This window comes from Sorghum bicolor, chromosome 8 (genome assembly GCF_000003195.3).
Source record: "Sorghum bicolor cultivar BTx623 chromosome 8, Sorghum_bicolor_NCBIv3, whole genome shotgun sequence".
Taxonomy (NCBI): Eukaryota; Viridiplantae; Streptophyta; class Magnoliopsida; order Poales; family Poaceae; genus Sorghum; species Sorghum bicolor.
In genome coordinates, this window is record NC_012877.2 from 4,541,062 (window position 1) to 4,563,116 (window position 22,055).

General features: G+C 43.3%; 2 protein-coding genes across 6 annotated transcripts; both read right to left on the reverse strand.

Moving 5' to 3' along the window:
- On the reverse strand, positions 281–5,216 carry LOC110429593. Of its 3 annotated transcripts, none has more exons than XM_021445744.1 (7): positions 4,804–5,216; positions 2,687–3,005; positions 2,437–2,612; positions 2,012–2,250; positions 1,171–1,914; positions 874–1,095; positions 281–798 (listed from the first exon to the last, which is right to left on the reverse strand). In XM_021445744.1, exons 3-7 carry the CDS (start codon positions 2,606–2,608, stop codon positions 544–546), a joined length of 1,632 nt encoding a protein of 543 aa, XP_021301419.1. In that variant the 5' UTR covers positions 2,609–2,612; positions 2,687–3,005; positions 4,804–5,216; the 3' UTR covers positions 281–543. The 3 variants fall into 3 exon arrangements, with proteins under 3 accessions (XP_021301419.1, XP_021301418.1, XP_021301417.1); XM_021445743.1 differs by adding an exon at positions 3,127–3,189 and having other exon boundaries at positions 2,437–3,005; XM_021445742.1 differs by having other exon boundaries at positions 2,437–3,005.
- LOC8073478 lies at positions 15,725–21,781 on the reverse strand. 3 transcript variants are annotated; one of them, XM_021445859.1, is made up of 5 exons: positions 21,470–21,781; positions 19,476–19,561; positions 17,217–19,126; positions 17,004–17,135; positions 15,725–16,921 (listed from the first exon to the last, which is right to left on the reverse strand). In XM_021445859.1, the coding sequence occupies exons 1-3, from the start codon at positions 21,470–21,472 to the stop codon at positions 18,040–18,042; spliced, it is 1,176 nt and encodes a 391-aa protein (XP_021301534.1). In that variant the 5' UTR covers positions 21,473–21,781; the 3' UTR covers positions 15,725–16,921; positions 17,004–17,135; positions 17,217–18,039. The 3 variants fall into 3 exon arrangements, with proteins under 3 accessions (XP_021301534.1, XP_021301535.1, XP_002442858.1); XM_021445860.1 differs by having other exon boundaries at positions 15,725–16,448; positions 16,535–17,135; XM_002442813.2 differs by having other exon boundaries at positions 15,725–17,135.

Sequence of the window (22,055 nt, forward strand, 5' to 3'; positions counted from 1 at the left end):
CCCCTCATTGGGTAGACACAATGATGCAATTATCAAGAGCGCGCTCTATCACTAGGCTTAAACTGAGAGCTATGACAAAACTGAGAAAAGTTTAGCAAAAGATTGTTCACGGTTGGGATACATAAACTCCATCTTGAACTCTTGACAATGAGGATATATGTGTGGCAAATTTTGCTCTTCAACATTCTTATAAATGTTATAAAAAGTGTGAATTTTGCTTCAATATAGCATCTATTTCTTTTCTATCTCAGGCTGATGCAAACTATTGGATACGTGCTGCTAGAAAGACGATGACAATTTCAGGCCTCTTGTTTGATATAGATTGAGCTTCTCTGTAAATGGAGAAGTCAGAGAAAACCACATTTATGCGCCTTCAACCTAATAACAGGGAGGAGAAATAGGGAGGAAAGATTAATCTATTAACCCATAATAATAACTCCTTTTCAGGGTTTACAGAGGGTAGATATAAAGTGTCTTTAAACAAAGTCCTAATCAAACTTTCTAAAATAGTTACTGCTCGCCAAGCGTGCATTGCCTCTGCAGTTAACCCGACGTCGCAGACATCATATTACAGTTTACCACAATCTTTTTTATCTCTGCAACTGCCTCTGACTGGAGGATACTCATCTCTTGGAACATCTTAATTTGGTGATTCTCCACTGCAATGTTTATCTTAGTTTGATGATTCTCCAATGCAGTGTTTATCTCATCTTGGAGACTATCCGGCAAATTCTCCAAAAATGGTGTGAGCAAATGTTTCAGTGATGGGATTTGTGCCACCATGTCCTGCTCTGACTCCTGAAAGGAAAGGCCACACGCGTAAAGACAGGATTAATTTACAGAAAGAAAGAACACCAATGCTTGCTTCTGTACCTTGTGTTTCAGATAATCATACATCTGCTTGCAGTTCTCTTTTTTATCCTTCTTGTGCTTCTCCATTTTATCTTTTTCATTCTCTTTATCCTTCTTGCTCTTCTCCATTTTATCTTTCTCATTTGCTTGTGCTAGCATCTTCGCAAGTTTCTCTTTATTGTAGTGTTTGATGCGTGGTTTCTCCTGTTCAGACTCCGGGAGAAGACTGTCTAGGTACGATATCTGTTGACCACAATTTTAGTGTTAAACATAAAATTTATTGGTCATAATAAAAGAAATAGTTTTAAAGATGCTTACAAGCAGCACAGCTGTGCAACCCGTAGGGACTGCATGTGAAGCTTTTTCTTTTCCTTTCTTTCTTATCCATTCTAAGATACCATCCTTCAGACGTTGACAAACGATCTTGCACCAATCCTGCTTTTTCATACTTTCCAGGTCAGAACAAAAAGCTATGTTCTCACCTGTAATGTAATCAGAAGTAGTGGGCAGCAGAAGCCGATTCATCAAAATACACAAGAAACATTTGACTTGCTTATCAACATCCCTAATTCCCTTCATGTACTGGATGAAAGTATCCAGTTTGATCCTTGTTACCTTCTCCCTTTGGGACTTCTTTTTACCATCTTTGTTCTTCGCCTTGATCGGAAAATCCACCACAAAACCAGCTTCTTTCAGCTCATTACATAATTTTATGTACTCATTCATTTTTTCTATAGCAGTTAGCTTGATACCCAACAGGAAATTGTTATTGTCCCCACAACCTCGAGGGATGCCAAGTTCATCATGCACCAACTCTGGTGTGATCTCCAGTGATTTGCCAGGGTTAATTTTCATGACAAATCTTTCGCCCTCAGAGCTAACGTCGCATCTTTCTGCCAGCCATATGATTCTTTCTCTGCTTTGAAGGCTCTCTACAGTGAGATCCAGCAAATCACCGAAACCAAGAGAACGGACCTTGTCTTTTGCGTCATCTGACAGAACTCCAGCTGCCATGATAATATTTTTAAAACTGCACCTCATAAGTAGAGACCTTTTAGTGCCCTACAAAAAATCATTTTCATTAACACTATTTCAGAGTCATGGCAACATTCCAAGCCCACTCCTTTTCACCCAGCAAAGGTAGGAGTTCATTTTGTACCTTAGGGCCACCCTCCACCTGCAGTTGATCCTCAGCATCCACAACATGCTTCACAGCAAAAGTTTCTTTGTCTAGTAAGTCATACAATGCTTCATCTTGTTGGTCCAAAAGATCATGTTCTTGATGTTGCCTTTTCTCTGTCGCTTGCACTGAACCATCTTGCTCTTCATCATGAACATTGTCAAGAATATCTTTTCTTTGCCTAAACACTCCCCACAGGTAGTGTTTTCCTTGGAAAACTAGAGTTCAAAAGAATTTGTTCAGTAATAGGAAAAGGTCAGCAAAATATTCCAATGTGACAAGGTATATTAGAAGCAATGCTAGATCATATCAAAAGGGTTAAATAGGAAAATAAATAGGTGTTTGCATCATCTAGCAAATGGGAGGGGCGGGGAGGGTAGCAGTTCTCCAACTGTGACACTTACGATGATATTGTTCTGCCAATAGGGCAGAATGGTCTGTTGCAACTGGAGTTTTTGACGCCATCTTTGCACTGTCATTTAAAGACCACTTTGAAGCATTGTTCAGAGCAGACTCAGCACCTTCAATATCGTCTTCATCTTCACTTTCAATTATGTATCTTCTCCTTCGCTTCATTGGCCTACCATTTATGAGATTTTGGTCATTAAAGTCTCCAGATTGTACAACCTCTTCCACATAAGATTCAGCGTTTACCCGATCCTTCACCATTGGTTCATTACACTTAAGATGTTGATGATTGACATTTTCCAGCTGGACATCTTCAGCCTTCTCTTCTTCTTCTTCATCTTCATCATCACCAGTTAGAATGAGACGTCTACGCTTTTTTGGGCTGTCCTTTCCCAAGTTTCGAAAAGTATCAGAAATTTCAACTTCTGTAGCACTAGCCTCAAGAGCAAATTTAGCTTTTGAAGAGATCTCTAAGGATGAAGTCGAATATGCTTGATCCATTGCTAGTGATTGTGGAGTTTGCATTGATTTGCGCTACTGGTGTTTATGAGCTCCCTTGCAGTCACTGTAACATAAAAGGAGATGTTCAAAACCAACAGCTCCACACATTTTACATACAGCATTCTGCAGAAATGCCCTTGGGTTTGTTATAAATTATCAAATATAGAAGTAACAAATGATAATACCAGGCCAGAAGTAAAGACCGGTAGTCAGCCAACAAACTTTAGCTCATCTCTAGTATATCAAACCTAAAACATATAGTTTAGCAATAAATATGTTACGGGGGGAAACCTTAAAAATTAACTGGATCAGATGCTGGGAGTTAGATAAACACCACAATGAATCATTTGTCTGAAATACTGCATATAACCTAGTTTATGAAAACCATACCAAAATATAGTAATGACTAATTTGGAAATAAAATACGAAACCACGGCTTTAATAGTTTAAGATGGCACCAAAACATACTTGTGGTTGACAGAATTATTAATTCACCATCTCAGGTAGACATTATGTTAGATGCAATTTTCTTGTGAAGTACAGTATTTGCAGGTTGACAAAACCAGCAAATATCATTGAAAGCAAACATTATATACCATATATCCAATACCCAATTTGTTAACATAGTTAAACACTTAATCCAATCACAAACATAAGTCCATCCAGATATGTCCTATGTCAAAAATATTCTGGCTAACAATATGTACAAAATATATTATCTTAAATGAAAAGAGTTATAAATTATGAGAGCATTTTCACAATGAATCTAATGGTGTCGATTTTGCGATGTCAAACTATATAAAATTTTAGATATTTATAGTAAACTTTTCTAAAAAAAATGGGACAAACGTAGACTTATATTGATAATCAAAGGAAGCAACTTGTGCATGTGCTATTTTATTTACTTTGCGGTCCTGATATCACATACAGTAGGAAGAGCACTACTGTACAAGGCTCAAAAGATCAGGCCATATATAGCAAAACATTTCTTTTCAAGGTGGAGCATTAAGGAGTAAAAAAACACCTTCATTTGAAGTAAGTGCGCTGACTTTAGTTTTCAAACAACTTCCTTAAATCCATACTAAAGATGTGTTAAACACCTTCATAATAGTCCTTTCAGCCATAGCTTTTCAGCCAAGCGAACATCAATGACCCAGTCTGTTTCAAAACCACAGAGAACCAAACAAGACTGCAGGCACCATAGGCTACTTTTATAGCATGGCACAAACAAACTATTGAACACAAACGCCTCTTATTTGTCTTTCCTTTATGGACGGCATAAATAAATGGCTTTCACACATATTGAACTGATGCATCACTCTAACCTACACAAATTCCCATACATTACCTTCTCGATAATATGAATAAAAAATAACAATACCAGCCTTCTACAAACACATGTCGATACCCAACCTAAATTGTCTGCGATCATTAGTAACTATTAAGTAGTATTTGGTTATTTTCCACAATGAACCACTCAAGTTAGCAAGCTTTTTGTCAACTAAATTGTAGCTTTTTAACTCTTTTGTGTCAGGATTTATTTTGAACAAGACTAATATAGATAAATTAAACCATACTTCATTAGCGCGCCTCACTACAAAGTTGGGAACAAAAGAAAGTTGATCTGTTTGTGCAAAAATGACGCCTGATGCTCTATTAACCCGGCCAATATGGTCCATCCAAGGTTAAAAGACAACAGCTGGGACCATCTCGTCCAGATCAAGGGCTCAAATGTCCCCATATCCTTGGTCTCTCCGGCTCCGGGGACGACATCTCGGCAGCCAAATCCACCCGGTAATACAATATAATAAAGACAGGGGAGGGATCGGAACCGCGAGCGAAAGGGATTTGAAACAACGTACCATTGTAGCCTAAGATTTCGATGACACCAGCAGCGGCTCCATCCTCGCCGACAGCAACGCTTCCAACAACGGCCGCCAGAGATCCTCTTGAACCCTAGATAGTCGGCCTCTCTCGATCTCTCCACTCGAAAAGAAACCAGCGGACCGCCGAGCGGAGAGATGAAAAGGGAGGCAGACGATGGGGGAGAGAGGAAGGTCGACATTTATGGTGCCTCGCTCGCTGGTTCTCAGAAGCCACGATGGGGTCGAAGGATTGGTGACGGCTGGCGGCGTGGTTAACGCGGTGCGAGGTCCCGAGGCGTGGGAGTGGGAGAGGACGCGCGGCGGGGGTGGAAGATGGAGGTGGAGGCGACGACGGGCGGAGAGGGGCAGCACTGCACCAAAGGCGAAACGACGCGCCTCCTGAATTCACATTTCCGTCCGTCCAACGTGGTGGTGTACGGGTGTGGGTTTTTTTAAAAAAACTCCGTGGTGTACTGGTATTGTTAACCGTGTGCTGGTAACTGGTGTAAATCGAAGCTATAGGAAGAGTCTACGACCCCAAGGCTTTTAGGCCTGGTTTAGTTTTAAAAAATTTGTAAAATGGATATTGTAGTATTTTTGTTTGTATTTGATAAATATTATTCAATTATAAACTAAGTTAGGTTAAAAAGATTCGTCTCGCAAGTTATAGGCAAACTGTGCAAGTTTTATCTATATTTGACTCTCGCCGTAAGATTTGATATGACGGAGAGTGAAATTTTTTACACAATTTTTTGTAAACTAAACAAGGCCTTAGTTCACCCAAAAACCAAAGACTTTTTAAGATTTCATGTCACATCGAATTTTGCAGCACATGCATAGAGCATTAAATATAGTCAAAAACAAAAATTAATTACATAGTTTGCCTGTAAATCGCGAAATGAATCTTTTGAGCCTAGCTAGGCCTTGTTTAGATCCATTTTTTTTTAGATTTTGACACTGTAGCACTTTCCTTTTTTCTTAACAAATATTGTTCAATCATGGAGTAAGAGCATCCCCAACCGTTTTGCATAATTGGTTTGGCAAATGAGGGAGTTTGCCAAGTCTCAAAAAAATATGGCAAAGGTGAAAAGAGGCAATCTTCAATGGTTTGGCATTAATCACTTCATGCATGTGCCGCAAGATTCGATGCGACGGAGAATTTTGAAACGTTTTTTGGTTTTTGGGATGAACTAAACAAAACCTTAGTCCATGATTAAATAATAATTGATAAATAAAAACAAAAGTGCTATAATATCCAAAACCAAAAGATTTTTAAAACTAAACAAGGCCTAGTAATGTTCACGTTCAGATAGAAGCGTTCGCTCTTCAAAGGCTAACTTCTCCGGAAGATGAGTTCACATGAGCGGCTCGATCTTGGCCTTGTTTAGTTCCCCAAAATTTTGTAAAATTTTTCAGATTCTCCATCACATCGAATCTTTAGACATATGAATAGAGTATTAAATATAAATGAAAATAAAAATTAATTGTACAGTTTGTCGAAATTGACGAGACGAATCTTTTGAACCTAGTTAGTCCATAATTGAACAATATTTGTTAAATACAAACGAAAATATTACTATTCCTATTTTGTAAAATTCTTTAGAAGTAAATAAGGCCACGAAACGATAATGGCTGGGAGCCATTTAGGAGAGGGAGTTACTCCAAAACTGAGGTAGCGCTATACCTTGCTATATGCGTAGCTCCGCCACTAAATGTTGATACTAATTTTTATAAATCTGTCTAGTAAAGTTTAGAATTAGTTGACTCCTCGTAAAACTAGATCTTCATTATTTTTACGACAAGAAATAAGATGATTTTTATTGGTATCTTGATTAAAATGACAACTAAGTAAAATAGTGATGTAGCTAGATTTTTTTTTTTAAAAAAAAAGGAAGACGAGGAAATGTTGTTTTAGACAAGGAAAAGCCCAATATGCAAGTTTTGGCTCACTATGTACCGTCTGGGCCACCGACATCACTAGCGTCCTCCATGCCTGCCGCCTACCCTACCGGACCATGCTTCCCTTCCCTAATCCCAATCGAAGGGTTCGCTGATGACTCCTCGCCCCTACCATTGGCACTGTGCGCCCATCCAATAGTCTCTCACCGTTCGCTCGGCACCGCTGCTACCATCTCGCTCGCTGCCCCTCAACCTGCCACCACCGCTGGCCCGACCGCCGCCGCCAAGCCCTTCCCTTTTTAAGCTCGCAAGCCATGGAGGGCTCTCGTAAAAATCCAAAACCCTAATCGTTGTCGTAGCCTCCTCCACCGCCACGGCCTGTGGCGACCTTGTGACTAGCTTTCCCACCCATTGCCTGCCCTCACCCCCATTGGATTTCACCATCGACCTCGCATGTGCAACACTTGTGGTAGTGATGCACGTGCACCAAATAAGAATTTGGTCCTCTGGATATCACAACCAGTTCCTCTAGAAAATCCAAACATACTCCAAGTCATTTTTTTTTCTTTCAAAATGAATTAGGAATAATTACTCGCACTATAAACTTTTACCTGTATTCATTAAAAATACTATAACGTAGTTTCATTTTTCACATGTTTTGTTCTTAGCAACGCACATGCACTAAATTAGTATGCTTATTAATTATGATGTCAACAATGTGAAATATTGATGTGGCTAAAATTCAATTGAAAATATGGTTTCTATATGTAGTGTCCACATGAGTTGATAATTATTATGTGTGTAGTGTCCACATGGCTTGATTAGTATAGAAACTATCTTATAGTTTTAGGTTAGGACTGCATTAGGGCATGTACAATCATAGACGGCAAGTTATTATCTGTATGTAACATCGCATGACATATAGATGAGTAAACAAATAGAGGGGTATAGTGGGTAAACTCTTTGGTTGTCTATTACTTTTTTAATGTTTAAATGTAGTTATGGTCAAGCATAAATATTATTTAATCATTATGATGTTTGTTGATACAAAACATATCAAGAAAAGACTATAAGTGGACAAGGTTTCTTTCTAGCTAGTTGTCGATTATGTTTTATTACACCAGTACACATCGATGAGGCAGGAGCCTAAACATCCTTCACTCTAGAATGATAGCCTACAACATCTAGCTCACATTCTGAACTCAGCTCTTCGGACCAGCTAAAAGATTATGTGTATATCAGTTCACCATGACATCACTGTAGCCACCTAGCTCAATCAATGGGCAAGCAATGCTACCATCCTCATGGATAGAGTCTTGTTGGAGCAACCTATTCTTGAATTTATCTTCAGGGTGTTGTATGACATCTTTTGTTAACGTATCTTGTGACACCAGCAACTTATTTGGCAGCACCTAAATGGGTATGTTAGGAAGCATCTCAGCAACTTAGGCAAGATGTTTATGCTATTATTGAGGGCTAAAATTTTGGTAGAAGTTATAATAAATGTTGGTTGAAACATCTTGCATCCTAAGCTAGTGAAAGCACTACCGTTGGAGGGTTCATTTGTAAATGTCAATCCCATCCTTGTGTGTGTTTCACTATGACAAATTAACCATGATCCAAATTAATCTTGTGTGCTAGGTTGCCAATTTTTGGACCAAAGCAAATACTAGTATTGACACTATTATAGATATAGAACATGTCTAATAGAAGAACATTGTGGATGTTGCACTTATCTTTACATTAGTATAGGTAAACAAAACTATTATGTTGCATTATCATGGTATTTTTGTTTTATTTCAGAATGTCAATATAGGACAAAATTTAGTGATGTGATGTGAACGGATCACTATGAATTCATCAATACCATTCCCAACAAAATAATTGTACAAGTATTCTAGAATAGAAAACAAATATTAATAAATCAGTATATAGAAAATCAAGTAAGGAAAGGTTCATAAGGGGAGAAAGTAGTATAACTGCTATATTTTTACTTGAGCTTAGGCTTGTACCTCTTTGTTCGTCGACAACTATGAAGTTATACTTCCAATGTGTCACCAATATTAATTTCTTGAAGGATGGCAATGGTCCCCAATACTTGAGTCACTTGATTCGAGGAAGTGGAGGAGCCGGGGCTATTAGATCTACTAGCTTTTGAAGGTGCCATAGAGGGTGGTATTTCTGTCGTTGGGGAAGAAGAGGCATGGGATTGCATAGAACCAATGGGGGAATTGTTTATGATAGTGCTACTAGTTTTTAAAGGGAGTGGATGGCGGCGAGGAGAGGAAAACTAATATTAGGGTTTGGTGTTAGGGATAATGCATATATAGTCACAACAGATGTTGCCAAAGGAAATTGGGCCTAAACCATGGCCTAGGCATGAGGAAAAGCCCAATATACTATGCATGTTTTGGCTCACTATGTACCGTCCGGGCCATCGACGTCACTAGCGTCCTCCTTGCCCACTGCTTACCCTGCTGGACCATCCCACCCTTCCCTAATCCCAATCGAAGAGTTCGCCGGTGACTCCTCACCCCTACCACTGGCACTGCGCACCCATCTGATTGTCACACTCTTCCACCTTATACACCTATTTGTGTGTTTGGCACTGCACAAATTAAGTTAAGTGTGCATTTAATACTTGTCACACTCTTCCACCTTATACACCTATTTGTCTGTTTTACACACACTTCTACAATAAACTTAATGGAGGTGGTTGCTTTTCTTTTTTGGAGGTGGGCAAAGCCAACACCTCCTCCAATGAAAGGCCTCAGTTAATCCATGACCTACGGAGGCGGTTGCTTTGCCCGCGTCTATAAATCAAATATGGAAAATATAAAAAAAAGAGAAACCCATGGATGGGACCACAGAGCCCATCTAGGGGCCTGTCAAGCCCATCCACGGGCATCGTCGCTGCAGCTACCCGTGGCCTCCCGCCGTAGGGATCTAGCCTCGAATCGCCAGATGGAGCTACCCATGGATGGATCTAGGGAGCCGCCGCTGAGAGAACCACTGGGCCGGGGAAGGAGTCCCTGTCCGTCGTGTCCATCGCTTGCCCGCCTAGATCGAGTAGCCCACTGTCGGATCTAGGGAGCCGCCACTAGGAACGGATCTGGGAGCCGGGAGGACAGATCTAAGGCCCCATGAACGTCGCCGGGAGGATGAGGGGGCATCGTTGCTGCTGTGACGAAGGAGAGGGAGGAGGGAGCCGGGGGCATGCAGCCGCCTCGCGCCCAACACGCCATGGCTACCGCGCCGGAGGAGATGAAGATGACAACCTCAGGAGGGACGGGGAGGTTGCCACCTACAGGATAAGGGAGGGACCCGCATCACTAGATCTGAGAGGGAGGGAGCTGCGCCGCCTGTAGGAGGAAGACGGCAGAGGCCACCACCATCGGATCTAGGAAGGAGAGGGCCCTGCACCATCATTGAGAGAGGGAGGGAGAGAGGACGCTGGATCTGCATGGGGGAGTTAGAGTGAGGAAGGATGATGAGGGAGAAGGAGGCTGCCGCCTAGGCCTAGGAGAAAGAGAGGATGGGTGAGGGAGGCTGCTCCTTCGATTGAATGGCTGGAGGAAGCCGCCGAACCCTAAGTTGACATATATATATATATATATATACTAGCAAAAATGCCCGTGCGTTGCAACGGGGAAAAGAAAACTATCAAATCTATATCTCTATTACCTAATTGTATATATATTTATACCTACCTAATAATAAAGAGGCAAAATTTTAGGCTCTTTTTTTGTCCATCTTTTTTTTGTCTATTTTCCTCTAACTACCGAACGATAGAGAGTTTCTTTTATTTCAACTAATATATAACTCGTGCTTATACGAGTTAAAATAACTTGAGTCTAAACTAATATATGGAAAGAGTCTTAATATAGGTCAGACCCACATCTACTTCATGAGCGTACCTCAAGTCTGAACATTTCAATTTTATTGATTCTACAGTCAATAAACACATCTAAACATAAGACTAAACTAATAGGACTTTCAGATTTTTCAGCATACCTTTGACATACAGGGCATTTAAGTAGGGAAAGCTTCCCATTGGCCCGGTAATTCTTCTTATGTGCTTCATTCTCATTCATCAGCTTCACCATCTTAAGAAAGGCGCTCTTCAGCACCTTCGGGTCCACCCCCGTCTCCTCCACCTTCACCTGCTTCGCAGCACGCATCTCAGACTTCTGTTGCTGCTTGCGTCTGGAGGACTCCCTGGGCACACCACCATTAACCTGATCCTCCCACTTCCGCTTCGGGACAGGCATTGGAAGCAGCCCGGTAGTGGACAGGAGTGCGGGCATGGGTGGCGGACCACCGCTCGAGGGGTGGGCGCAGCAGGGGCAGCTGGGGCGGGGGCGGCAACGGGGGCGGCGCCAAGAGGTGCGCGGGTATCGGCAGCGGCGGGCCGGCGGCGGCTGGCGTTGCTGCGGGCTCGTGTGGGAGAGCGAAGTAGGTGCACATGGTACCGTCAGGTAAAAAAAAAAGACAACACTACACCGAGACGGAGACCGAGACAGACGGTAAAAAAAGTTGGCGTGGGTGACGGACAGAAACGGATTGGGCAGACTGAAATTTCCATGATTAAGTATTAGGGAAAGATTAGAATTTCTATAAAATATGATATATCAGTTAAATATATGTAGATTATAAACACATGAACTTATAAAGTGTTCACATAACATAACAACACATAAAGCAAAGGTAGTGTAAGCATCTTTGAGCATAAATTTAGTTAAATTAGTAAATCAGTGAGATATACAGGAATTATGCTAAAACTTTTACCACAAATCAAGCATCACATTAAATAGGCTATTATAAAATTTTTATAATAATTGGAGCAAGATAACTACAATTTTAGTTTTACACTAAAAAGCATAGGCAAGCATCTACCAACAGAAAAATATACTAAAATTTATGATTTTTTTGTTTACTATATGGATCTAAATATGTGGAGCTCAACAAAATTTATTTTATAATTTTTAGATTTTTCTATGAATTACTATATATATTTATTAATGCTATGGAAGATTAAAATTCTATTCTTTTTCTTCTTCCGGTCTATGTAGGGGCCGATGATGCTGACAAATTTGCACTTAAGTCCCTGTACTTTTTTAAATTTTAATATGTTCTAATATGTATAGGAGATTTTGTATTGGGAACCCTAGTTCTTTTTTTCCTCCTCCTCTACTGATTCCAGACGGAAACGGACATAGGGAGTAGCGGTTGGCAGAAAAATATGGGGCAGACTGAAATTTTCTCCTTATATATATATATATATATATATATATATATATATATATATATATATATATATATATATATATATATATATATATATATATATATATGAAGAGCTATCGGGCCTCGTCTGGGTCGATTGGGCCTCAGCCTTTTTAGAAGACGAGTATTATAAGGTGCCCGCCTCCAAAAATGAATTTATAGAGGCGGGCACCCTAAAACAACTGGAGGCGGTTATTTCAAGATGTCCGCCTCCATAAATCATTTTTTGGAGGCGGGCAAAAGTGACCGCGCCTCGGTAAATAAAAAGTGTCTGTCTCTGTAAATAGTAGGCATTAACCAAGGTGATTGAATTTTGTGACCGCCTCTGTCAATAAAAGGGCACCATCTTACAAATTCATTTGTGTAGTAGTGACGTGTGCCAAAATGGTTTTAATTAAAGATGTTCAACACCTACCATGCTCACTCTGTCGCACACAAAAAGTCCTATACGACATCTTATTTTTCTCTTTTTTGTCAAATTGTCCTTTTATACCAGCTAATATTTATCTTGAGAACTACCAAATACAAACTCTCATTTTAGTGTTTTTTCATTACTTACAGAATATATAGCTAAAGCCTACTAGACCCCCTTATTAAAAAGACTATTTAGTATGTATACCCTTTCCTCTTGCATGGCCCCTTGCGTGATATGTAGCAAGATTGGAATCATACACGTGTTTTTTTACTTTATTAAGTATTTACATTTATGCAGCTGTTTATATATCTTTACATTCCTAAAATTGTCACATTAGCTTAGAGCATCTTCAAGAATATCCTAAAAGCCTTCCTAATCCTGTTTTTTAGCAAGATTGGAAATTTTTTCTCCAAGAATCCGGTCGTCGACGAGCTCCATGGGGTGTGCTTCTTCACCAAGTTGGACCTGCGGTCGGTGTACCACCAGGTGTGGATGTGGCTAGAGGACGTCCACAAGACGGCGTCGGCGACATTCCAGGCCTTGATGAACGACGTCATGTGCACCTACCTCCGCTCGTTTGTGCTTGTCTTCTTTGACGACATTTTGATCTATAGCACCACTTGGGCGAACCACCTCCGGTACCTCCGCGTCGTCCTCGACACCCTGCGGTAGCATCGCCTCTTTGTCAAGAGGTCCAAGTGCTCATTCAGTGTCACCTCCGTTGCCTACCTTGGTCACATCATCTCGGCGGCCGGCGTCGCTATGGACCCCGCTAAGGTCTAGGCCATCCACAATTGGCCCCAGTCTAGATTGGCGAGGGCTGTGCGCGGCTTCCTCAGCTTGGCAGGAGATTGTGGCTGACATTGCCAGACTTCACCAAGCCCTTTGTCGTCGAATGCGACACATCTACATATGGCTTCGGGGCTGTGCTCATACAGGAGGCTCACCCCATTGCCTTCTTCAGCCGACCGGTGGCACCCTGTCATCGCTCCATCACGGCCTATGAGCGAGAGCTCATCGGGCTTGTTCTCGCTGTCCGGCACTAGAGGCCGTACTTATGGGGGCGCCGCTTCATCGTCAAGATGGACCACTACAGCCTGAAGTACCTCCTCGACCAACGCCTCACCACCATTCCTCGGCATCATTGGGTGGGCAAGTTGCTCAGCTTCGACTTCTCCATTGAGTACAAGTCGAGCGCGACGAACACAATGGTCGACGCCCTCTCGCACCGCGACACCGATGAGGACAACATAGGGGGCCTTCAGGCGATCTTGGCACCCCACTTTGACTTCATCAGCCGCCTTCGCCACGCCTAAGCCATTGACCCCGCGTTGGTCGCCATCCACGACGATGTCCGGGCTGGCACGCATGTTGCGCCATGGGCGGTGATTGAGGACATGGTTCTCTACGATGAGCGCCTGTATATTCCACCATCCTCACCCTTCTTGTAGGAGATTGTGGTTGCTGTCAATGATGATGGACATGAGGGCGTCCAGCGCACTATACATCGGCTCTGCCGCGACTTCCATTTTCCCAACATGGGTCGTGTTGTGCAGGACTTTGTGTGGGCATGTACTACATGTCAGCGGTACAAGTCGGAGCATCTCCACCTGGCCAGCCTCCTCATGCCTCTGCCAATCCCCACTGTCGTCTGGGCAGACATTGGGCTCGACTTCGTTGAAGCACTGCCCCGTGTCAGTGGGAAGTCGGTGATTCTCTCCATCGTCGACCGCTTCAGCAAGTACTGCCACTTCATCGCCCTTGGCCACCCGTCCACCACCGAGTCCGTGGCACAGGCCTTCTTCGCCGACATTGTGCACCTCTATGGTGTGCCGCAGTCCATGGTGTCTAACCGCGATCCGGTGTTCACCTCGACTTTCTAGCGGGAGCTCATGCGGCTCATGGGTACTAAGCTACACATGTCGTCCGCGTTCAACCCCTAGTCGGACGGCCAGACGGAGGCAACCAACCGAGTCATCGTTATGTACCATCACTGCTTCACCAGCGACGGTCCTCGCCAATGGCTTCGATGGCTCCCATGGGCCGAGTACGTGTACAACACGGCCTACCAATCGTTGCTCCGGGAGACGCCGTTCCGGGTGGTGTACGGCCGTGACCCGCCCTCTATCCGCTTGTATGAGCCTGGTGAGACACGGGTTGCTGCGGTTGCTCGTGACATGGAGGAGCACGAGGCCTTCCTCACCGATGTACGCTATCGCCTGGAGCAAGCACAGGCAGTCCAGAAATGCCACTACGACAAGCAGCATCGGCCGGTGACATACACAGTGGGCGACTGAGCGCTCCTTCATCTCTGCCAATTCGCCACGTCCTCGCACCCCAACATACAACGAGCAAGCTGAAGCCCCGCTTCCTAGGGCCATACCGCGTAGTCGAGCTCATCAACGACGTCATTGTCCGCCTAGAGCTGCCTCTCCAAGACCGCATTCATGATGTGTTCCCCGTGGGCACCCTTAAGAAGTTCGTGGAAACACCTCCGTCAGCTCCACAGCCCCTGCCTGACATCCACCATGGGACTGTTGTTCCCGAAGCGACGCGGGTCGAGCAAGCTCGCTTAGCGCGCGGAGTTCAACAGGTGCTCATCCACTGGCGGGAAGAATCGACAACTTCTACTACCTGGGAGGACCTCGATGGCTTTCGTGCCAAGTACCTAGATTTTCAGCACGAGGACGAGCTGAACCTTGAGGGGAGGAGAAATGTCATGTGGGGGGCGCACTTATGCACGCCAGCAGCGGGCCCGCGACATTAGGAGAGCCGTGGCCAGGTCTCATGCAGCAGGCGTGGAAAACACATGCGAGGAAGGCAGGGCCGATACTGATTGATTGATAGGCCTTGCTCTTAGGAGAGTTTATTTCTATAATTAGTTATTTCTAAAATAGTTGTTATCAAGTTTGTTAGGCCTATGGCCTATTTATTCTGTACCCCGCGAGACAATTGAAAGGCAAGAAAGACATTATTCAATCTAATCTCTGTCTCTCTACTAAGCCTGTGGCTAAGGTTTGATCTCTCCGGAGAAGACGGATCAAGACTACGAGCTCCGTAGTCGAGATCCAGCTACCCAAGGGTTTAACGCCCTTGACAGATTTATATATAAACTTCTTGTCTAACTTTTACAATAAGGAGGTGTTTAGTTTCTCATAAAATGCAAAATGCCAACTACTTTGGAATGATGGAATGTAAAATACCAAAATTTTCAAGATTGTGTTTAGTTCCATCCAAAATGCAGAATTTATTACTCTCATGAGGGCCTCTTAAGGCTCTTTTAGGTTTTCTTTGGACTCTTGAAGCCCAAATCCAAAATAGAGAATAACCACTTATTTCTAAAAATTTTACATGGTGTATAGTTCCATTATACAAAATAATGAATCAAAAACCCAAAATTTTTGGAATAGAAGGGAAACTAAACACCCCCTAACTATCCAAAGTGAAACTATGAAATGCTGAGGCAGTAGATGCCCACGCCCCACCATCAATATATATGAGGCAGCCAGACATCAGCGCCATGTAGATCCACAAGAAAGTATGAATAGCACAGATACTAAAATATCGAGACTAAACGGCAATGTATATACGAGTACATCAGTTTACACCCACCGCATCATTCATCAACACCGTTTTCATTCATCAGACGCTCCAATGTTGGGAATTTCCTCAGGGAACTGGGGGTTGAATTTTTTAACAAATCTCCAAATAATGCCCATGTTTGTCTCTATCAGAACTTCAATGTCAGGATCTGGTCAATGGAAGGTCCTGTCGATGCTGGAGAGGTTGAAATCTGAACATACAGACTCAAGAAGTGCCAAAAGGTAGCCTGAACAGCAAGTGGAACTATCAATCATGTGGCATTTGGCTCTCTCTTTTGAAGTCTTCAGTTTCTGCACTATTGCCTTCATCTCAAGCGTAGCAGCCGTCAGTTGGCTCTTGTAGGACTCAACCTCGATTTTGAATTTCTTCAGCTCGGCATGAAAAATTCCGATTTCAGAATCCTGCGCAGACTTATCCCAGATCATCTTATCCTGCTCAACTTCAAAAGTTGTAAACATGAACCAAGAAAGATTATGAGGAATGTTTACGAAATCATAACCCTGATGACCAACTGGAGGAGATTACCCGTAATAGCAGCTTTCTGACGCTTCTCCAAGTCGCGCCAATGAACCTCCTCCTCCTCAAGAGTCCCAATCCTTTCTGTCAAGGATCTCGCCTCAATCTGAAATTTCTTCAGCTCTGATCTCTCTGACTTCAATTCTGCCTCCAACCCTGCTTTCTCACCTCTGAGAGCAGTTCCAACCTCACCCAGAGCTTTAACCTGGGATCTAAGCCCAGGGATCTCCTCAACCTGAGTCTGGAGAGCTTGACATTGGGTCTTCAGAGTGCTGTGCTCGACTTGTAGAGCATTTTTCTCCTGTTCCAGAGAACCAATATTGGATCTAAGAACGGGAATCTCCTTGAACTGGCTCTTGAGATATTCACATTGGGTCTTCATATTGTTATGCTCGGCTGGATGCAAGCACAGAAAGACGAGCATCACCAATGCAGCTGAATGCCATTGAGACCACGATCATCACAAGGAGAAGCTTACCATCAGCATAGCCCCATTCTTTCTTTTTCAAGAGGACCAAGGATTTTTTCACATCGAGTTGTCCTTGAGAGCATCAACCTTAGCCTTGAGAGCATCATTCTGGGCAGCTCTCTGTCATATAGCCACCATATCCTTCTCAAGAACCGGCAACATCTTTATAAGTATCAGAAGATATATATGGATACAAAGAAATAAACAATCTTATCAAATTACCTCCACTATTCCGATAGTGGCAGCTCCAACAGTGTCTGTTATTTGAGCAAGCGAAGGGGAAACAAAGGTTGCTGGATCAAGTTCTGGGGCCAGTTGGTTGTGTGTGATCGCCTTACTCTGAACATGCGATGGCAGACACACAGCCAAAGCTCCAGTCTCCGCTTCGAGACTACACACTGAATGCAAATCTTGACACCTAATTCGAGGCAAGGTCTTTCTCCCAGTGGGACCAAGGTCCTGAAAGCAAATATGTAAAATTCAGAAGCTGTGCTTGTGGTGCTTACTGTATGGGATGCCTTGTTCTGGAAAGTTACCTATGTGGTGAATTATGCAGCTGTCGAAAAGTCAAAAATCATTGAACTGAAATCTAAAAATAATGAAACAAGATAGCCATCGGGCTATTGGTTTACCTTTCATACCAGGAGATGCAAAGACCCAAACTAGGATTAGGGAGTTTATGCACCTGAGTGATTCCAGTGGCAGGAGATTGAGGGGGTGCAGTAGCAGTAAAATTGATTCCAGTGGTAAATAACTGTTTTTTTTCCGTGAACGTGTCCTTCTGACACGTATTTCATTAAGTAGAAGCAGAGGTTAACTGGTTACAAACCATCCTGGGTAATCCAGGGATTACCAAGCAGGGAGTGACCAAACACATAAAACAGACTAAGGCCTAATTTACATGAAAAGTTTGCGACGAGACGACGACAACAGCCATAATTGCCATAGGGCCATTGCCATAATCATCACAAACAAACGGCAACGAGCAAAAGGGAGGCTGTCAAATTAAGCTAACAAGCATCCTCGAGCACGAGCTCGACATTTGTCAGGTCCACTTTGAATAGCACCCGCAGTGCTTGCCTCTTGGACGAGTCAAGCGGCTCCTGTGGTGGAAAGCATTCAACGCTTGAGGAGCCAGCTGCTGCTTGGGGGTTGCGGGATCCCACTTCGAAGAGAGCACCTTCTGTGCCTGGAGCGTGGCGTTCGCAGCACGCAAGTGGGATTTGGCCGCGAGACGGCCACTGCGATGAAGGGAAGCCAATGGTGGTGAGCGGCAAGACCGACGTCGAGGCGCGGCCTTGAGGACCGAGGTTTGCAACGGTTCTGTGACGCGCCTTGCAAACTCTCGGCCGAGGGCTGAAGGAGAAACCTCCGACGACGCCCTTACATCCTGGGCATCCGTTCTTGGGGCTGCCGAGTCCGAGTCCATGCCCGGTGCCACGCCTTGCGACACCACAAGCACGACGGTCTTAGAGGACCCGTCCATCTCGTCAAGACCCAAACACGAGCTAGACCGCCCACCAGGTGAATTGCTCAACCTTTGAACCGAAGGAGATGGCGAGCGTCGTGGCCTGCATAGGCCACCGCCATCGAACAGAGCTTGATCACTTCCAAGAAGTGATCCCAACAGCCCAAGTGAAGGCCCGGGCGGGGAACATGGCTTGCAAGAGAGGTCATCAAACCAGTCATCAGCACTGACCGAGGCCCCCACTCCTGGAGACTTCTTGAGGACGACCACCACCCCCTCTGAGCGCATGGGATCCCATCGCTCATGGGCAGGCTCAGACCGTGGCTTGGAAGCGATGGGGTCGAAGAAGTCCACGATGTAGGAATCCCGAGGCAGGGAGGAACGCACGCCACCCTCGTTCGCTGCAGGGATCCCAGCAGGGGGATGGGACATGGACATCTTGGTGGCAGCCTTGACGCTGCTGGAGTGATGTGATGAGCCACTCCAGGACCTGGTAATTAGCCGCTGTGATATGGAGTCAAATTGAGCATGATCTGATGGCGGCCTTTCACTTGACACCTTCCCTAAAGAACTGCTGTGAGAACTTTCATTATTCCTTTGAGTGCATTCGTCACAAAACCAGTCTTCTAAAGATCCATCAAAGAGAACTTCTTTCAAACAGTACCTGCACCAATGACGAAGTCATGAAAAAGATGGCCCATAATCTTTTTGATCCAGAAAAGAAAGCTAAACATGTAGTGCGAACATAACTAAACTGTGCAGAAGTAGCACATTTGATGTGATCTATAATAAAAAAAAAGTTTTCAAAAGAGAACAAATCTACTATTGATTATGGTCATTAACAAGCAAACATAAATAATGTATTCAACAAAATATGTTTAAAGGTACAGATAAGGCCTTCACTAGATCAAGTGGCAATACCATACTTCAAAAAACAGATGTACCAGGTAATTATTTCTTCATATTGTTGCAATGTTAACAATTAGGTATCCTTAGGATGAAGAGTCACATACTGGTGTGTATGAGCTCCCTTGCAGTCACTGCAACATAACAGGAGACGTTCAAAACCAATAGCTCCACACACTTCACACACAGCATCCTGCAGAAACGCCAAGGTGTTTGTTATAAACTATCAACTATAGCAAGTAAAGAACAATAAAACCATAAAATAGTCTGATGCATTCTCATGTTTTTCTGATACAATGCAATATCCATGTTCACTAGTTATGATATATATACACTAGGCCATTGATGATTAAAGATCAGCTGCAACCCATAACATTTGGTTCGGTTTTTTGTATGCAACATAAATTAAGAAAAACTCTAGATAGATATCCTACATCGTTCTCAAGTGCCAAAAGTTAACGTCCGGGCAAGCCATAGCTTTGTCCTTAGTATAGTAACAATTAGTCTGATGCTAGCATGAGCATAGCAGTGAGCATCATCTAGATATATTGAGTGAGATAGAGTCTAGTTAGACTTGTATAATCTCAATCTTAAGCAAGGTTAACACAGTAAATTTAGAAACCGAGCCAGAGGCAAAGACTGGTAGTCAGCCAACAAACTCTAGCTAATCTTAAGTATTGATATCAAACCTAAATAAGAAATAGTTTAGTGATAAGCCGATAAATATGTTACAGCTGGAACCCTTCAAAACTAACTGGACCAGAATGTTGGGAGATAGATAAACATCACAATGAAACATTTGTCCGAAATACTGAATATAGCCTGGTTTATAAAAACCATACCAAAATATAGTAATGATTAATTTGAAAATAAAAGATGAAACTACAGCAGTAATAGTTTAAGATGGCACCGAAACATACTTGCTGTTGAGAGAATTATTAATTCACCATATCAGGTAGACACTACGTTAGATGCAATTTTCTTGTGAAGTACAGCATTTGCAGGTTGACTAAACCAACAAATAGCAAGCATCATATGTCATATTCCAATACCCAATTTAGTATCAGAGTTAAATACTTCCTCCAATCACAAACGTAAATCCATCCAGATACGTCCTATGTCATCAAAAAAAAATGCTAGCAATACCTAAATATATATATATATATATATATATATATATATATATATCATCTTCTTAAATGAGAAGAGTTACATATTATGAGAGTATTTTCACAATGAATAAAATTAAACCATACTGCATTTGCACACCTCACTACAGAGTTACCCGAGCAAAAGAAAGTTGCTCTGTTTGTTGCCAAAGGTGGCGCCTGATGGCTGATGCACTATTAACCCAATGGCCCCATCTGTAGACTAATGACATGCGGAGGCATGTACTTGACCCCACTAACCATGGTTCTGATAGAGTCCACCAAAGTGCATCGATGGGAAGTTGATGACCTCTGTGAGCCTATGCGTCACACACATGCACATGTAATCTAAAGAATCAAAGTTCAGTGGGCAATCAACACCTAAGCAGCCATGCACAAACACCTAAGAACTCGTCTCTCGGATCCGGCTCCGGGACGACATCAGCAGCCAAATCCCTGACCATGCTAACACGAAATGTCCGTGCAGCACTCAGTGGAGCAGCCATTCAGGAAGTATCTAGGATTATACTGATTTCGATTTAGATTCTAGGCACACATAAACCAGCTTAAGGGTTGGTCCTCATTCTCAAAAAAAAAAGGAGGGCTGTTCCTCCTCAAGCAACCCCGGCAGCGAAAACAACTGCATGTTCTGCACGGGCAGTGGAAAAGGATTGAACTTCAAGTGGCCACAACACAAATCCCCGATGGAATGACAGAGTAGAAAAACTAAAGGAATATGACAACAATGCTCCTCCCAACTGTGACGGATCCCATCCGGATGCACACTGGACTGGGGACCGTTCCAGATCAAGCAAGGCCAGGGGGGCACGCACAAGCACTCCGCAAGAACTCGTGTCTCCGGCTCCCGGGACGACGACATCGGCAGCCAAATCCGCCCGGTAACAAATTAAGACAGGGGAAGGAACCGCGAGCAAAAGGGATTGGAAATGTACCATCGCCGCAGCCTAAGATTTCGAGGGGTCGCACTCGCACCAGCTCCACTCGATCCCCCCGAGCCCAATGCTTCCAAGTTCCAACGCCCGGCCAAATATCCTCTCGAACCCTACTCGGCCACTCTTTTTCTCTCTCTTCATTCGAAAGAAACCCAGGGGAGGGAGAGGATTAGAGGAAGGTAAGCATTAATGGTGCCTCGGCTGGTTTCTTGGTTCTCAGAAGTCACAATGGGCTGGCCGCAGTTATCGAAGTCAGGTTGGGCAAGGCGAGCGGCCGCGTACGTGTCCTGCGGTGGTGCAGGGCGTGCGCATGGAGCCGCCTCACCTTGCTGGATTTGACTTGCCCCGTGGTCGGCCGTGCAGCAACCACAACTATAGACAAAAAAAAGTAGTTCACCGTGATTAAAAAAATTACCTATCAACTATCTTATATACATTGTGAGAGTAGTCTATAAAATAGTTAATACCAAAAGTTACTCATAACACTATAGGCTGCTCATACAACAATAGAAAATCTTATATTCATTATACACTCATTAAACAAACAAAGAGTCGTTGGCTCCAAAAGCTAGCCCTTAGCCCTTGG

Bases quoted from the DNA above. Each gene is read 5' to 3' on its own strand.
- LOC110429593 (XM_021445742.1), bottom strand. From the start codon at position 2,965: ATGCAAACTCCACAATCACTAGCAATGGATCAAGCATATTCGACTTCA. The intron at 2,251-2,436 runs GTAAGTGTCACA...TTTGAACTCTAG, and splicing joins ATTGGCAGAACAATATCATC to TTTTCCAAGGAAAACACTAC. The intron at 1,915-2,011 runs GTACAAAATGAA...GATTTTTTGTAG, and splicing joins AGGTGGAGGGTGGCCCTAAG to GGCACTAAAAGGTCTCTACT.
- LOC8073478 (XM_021445859.1), bottom strand. The intron at 19,127-19,475 runs GTATGTGACTCT...TCATTGGTGCAG, and splicing joins AAGGGAGCTCATACACACCA to GTACTGTTTGAAAGAAGTTC.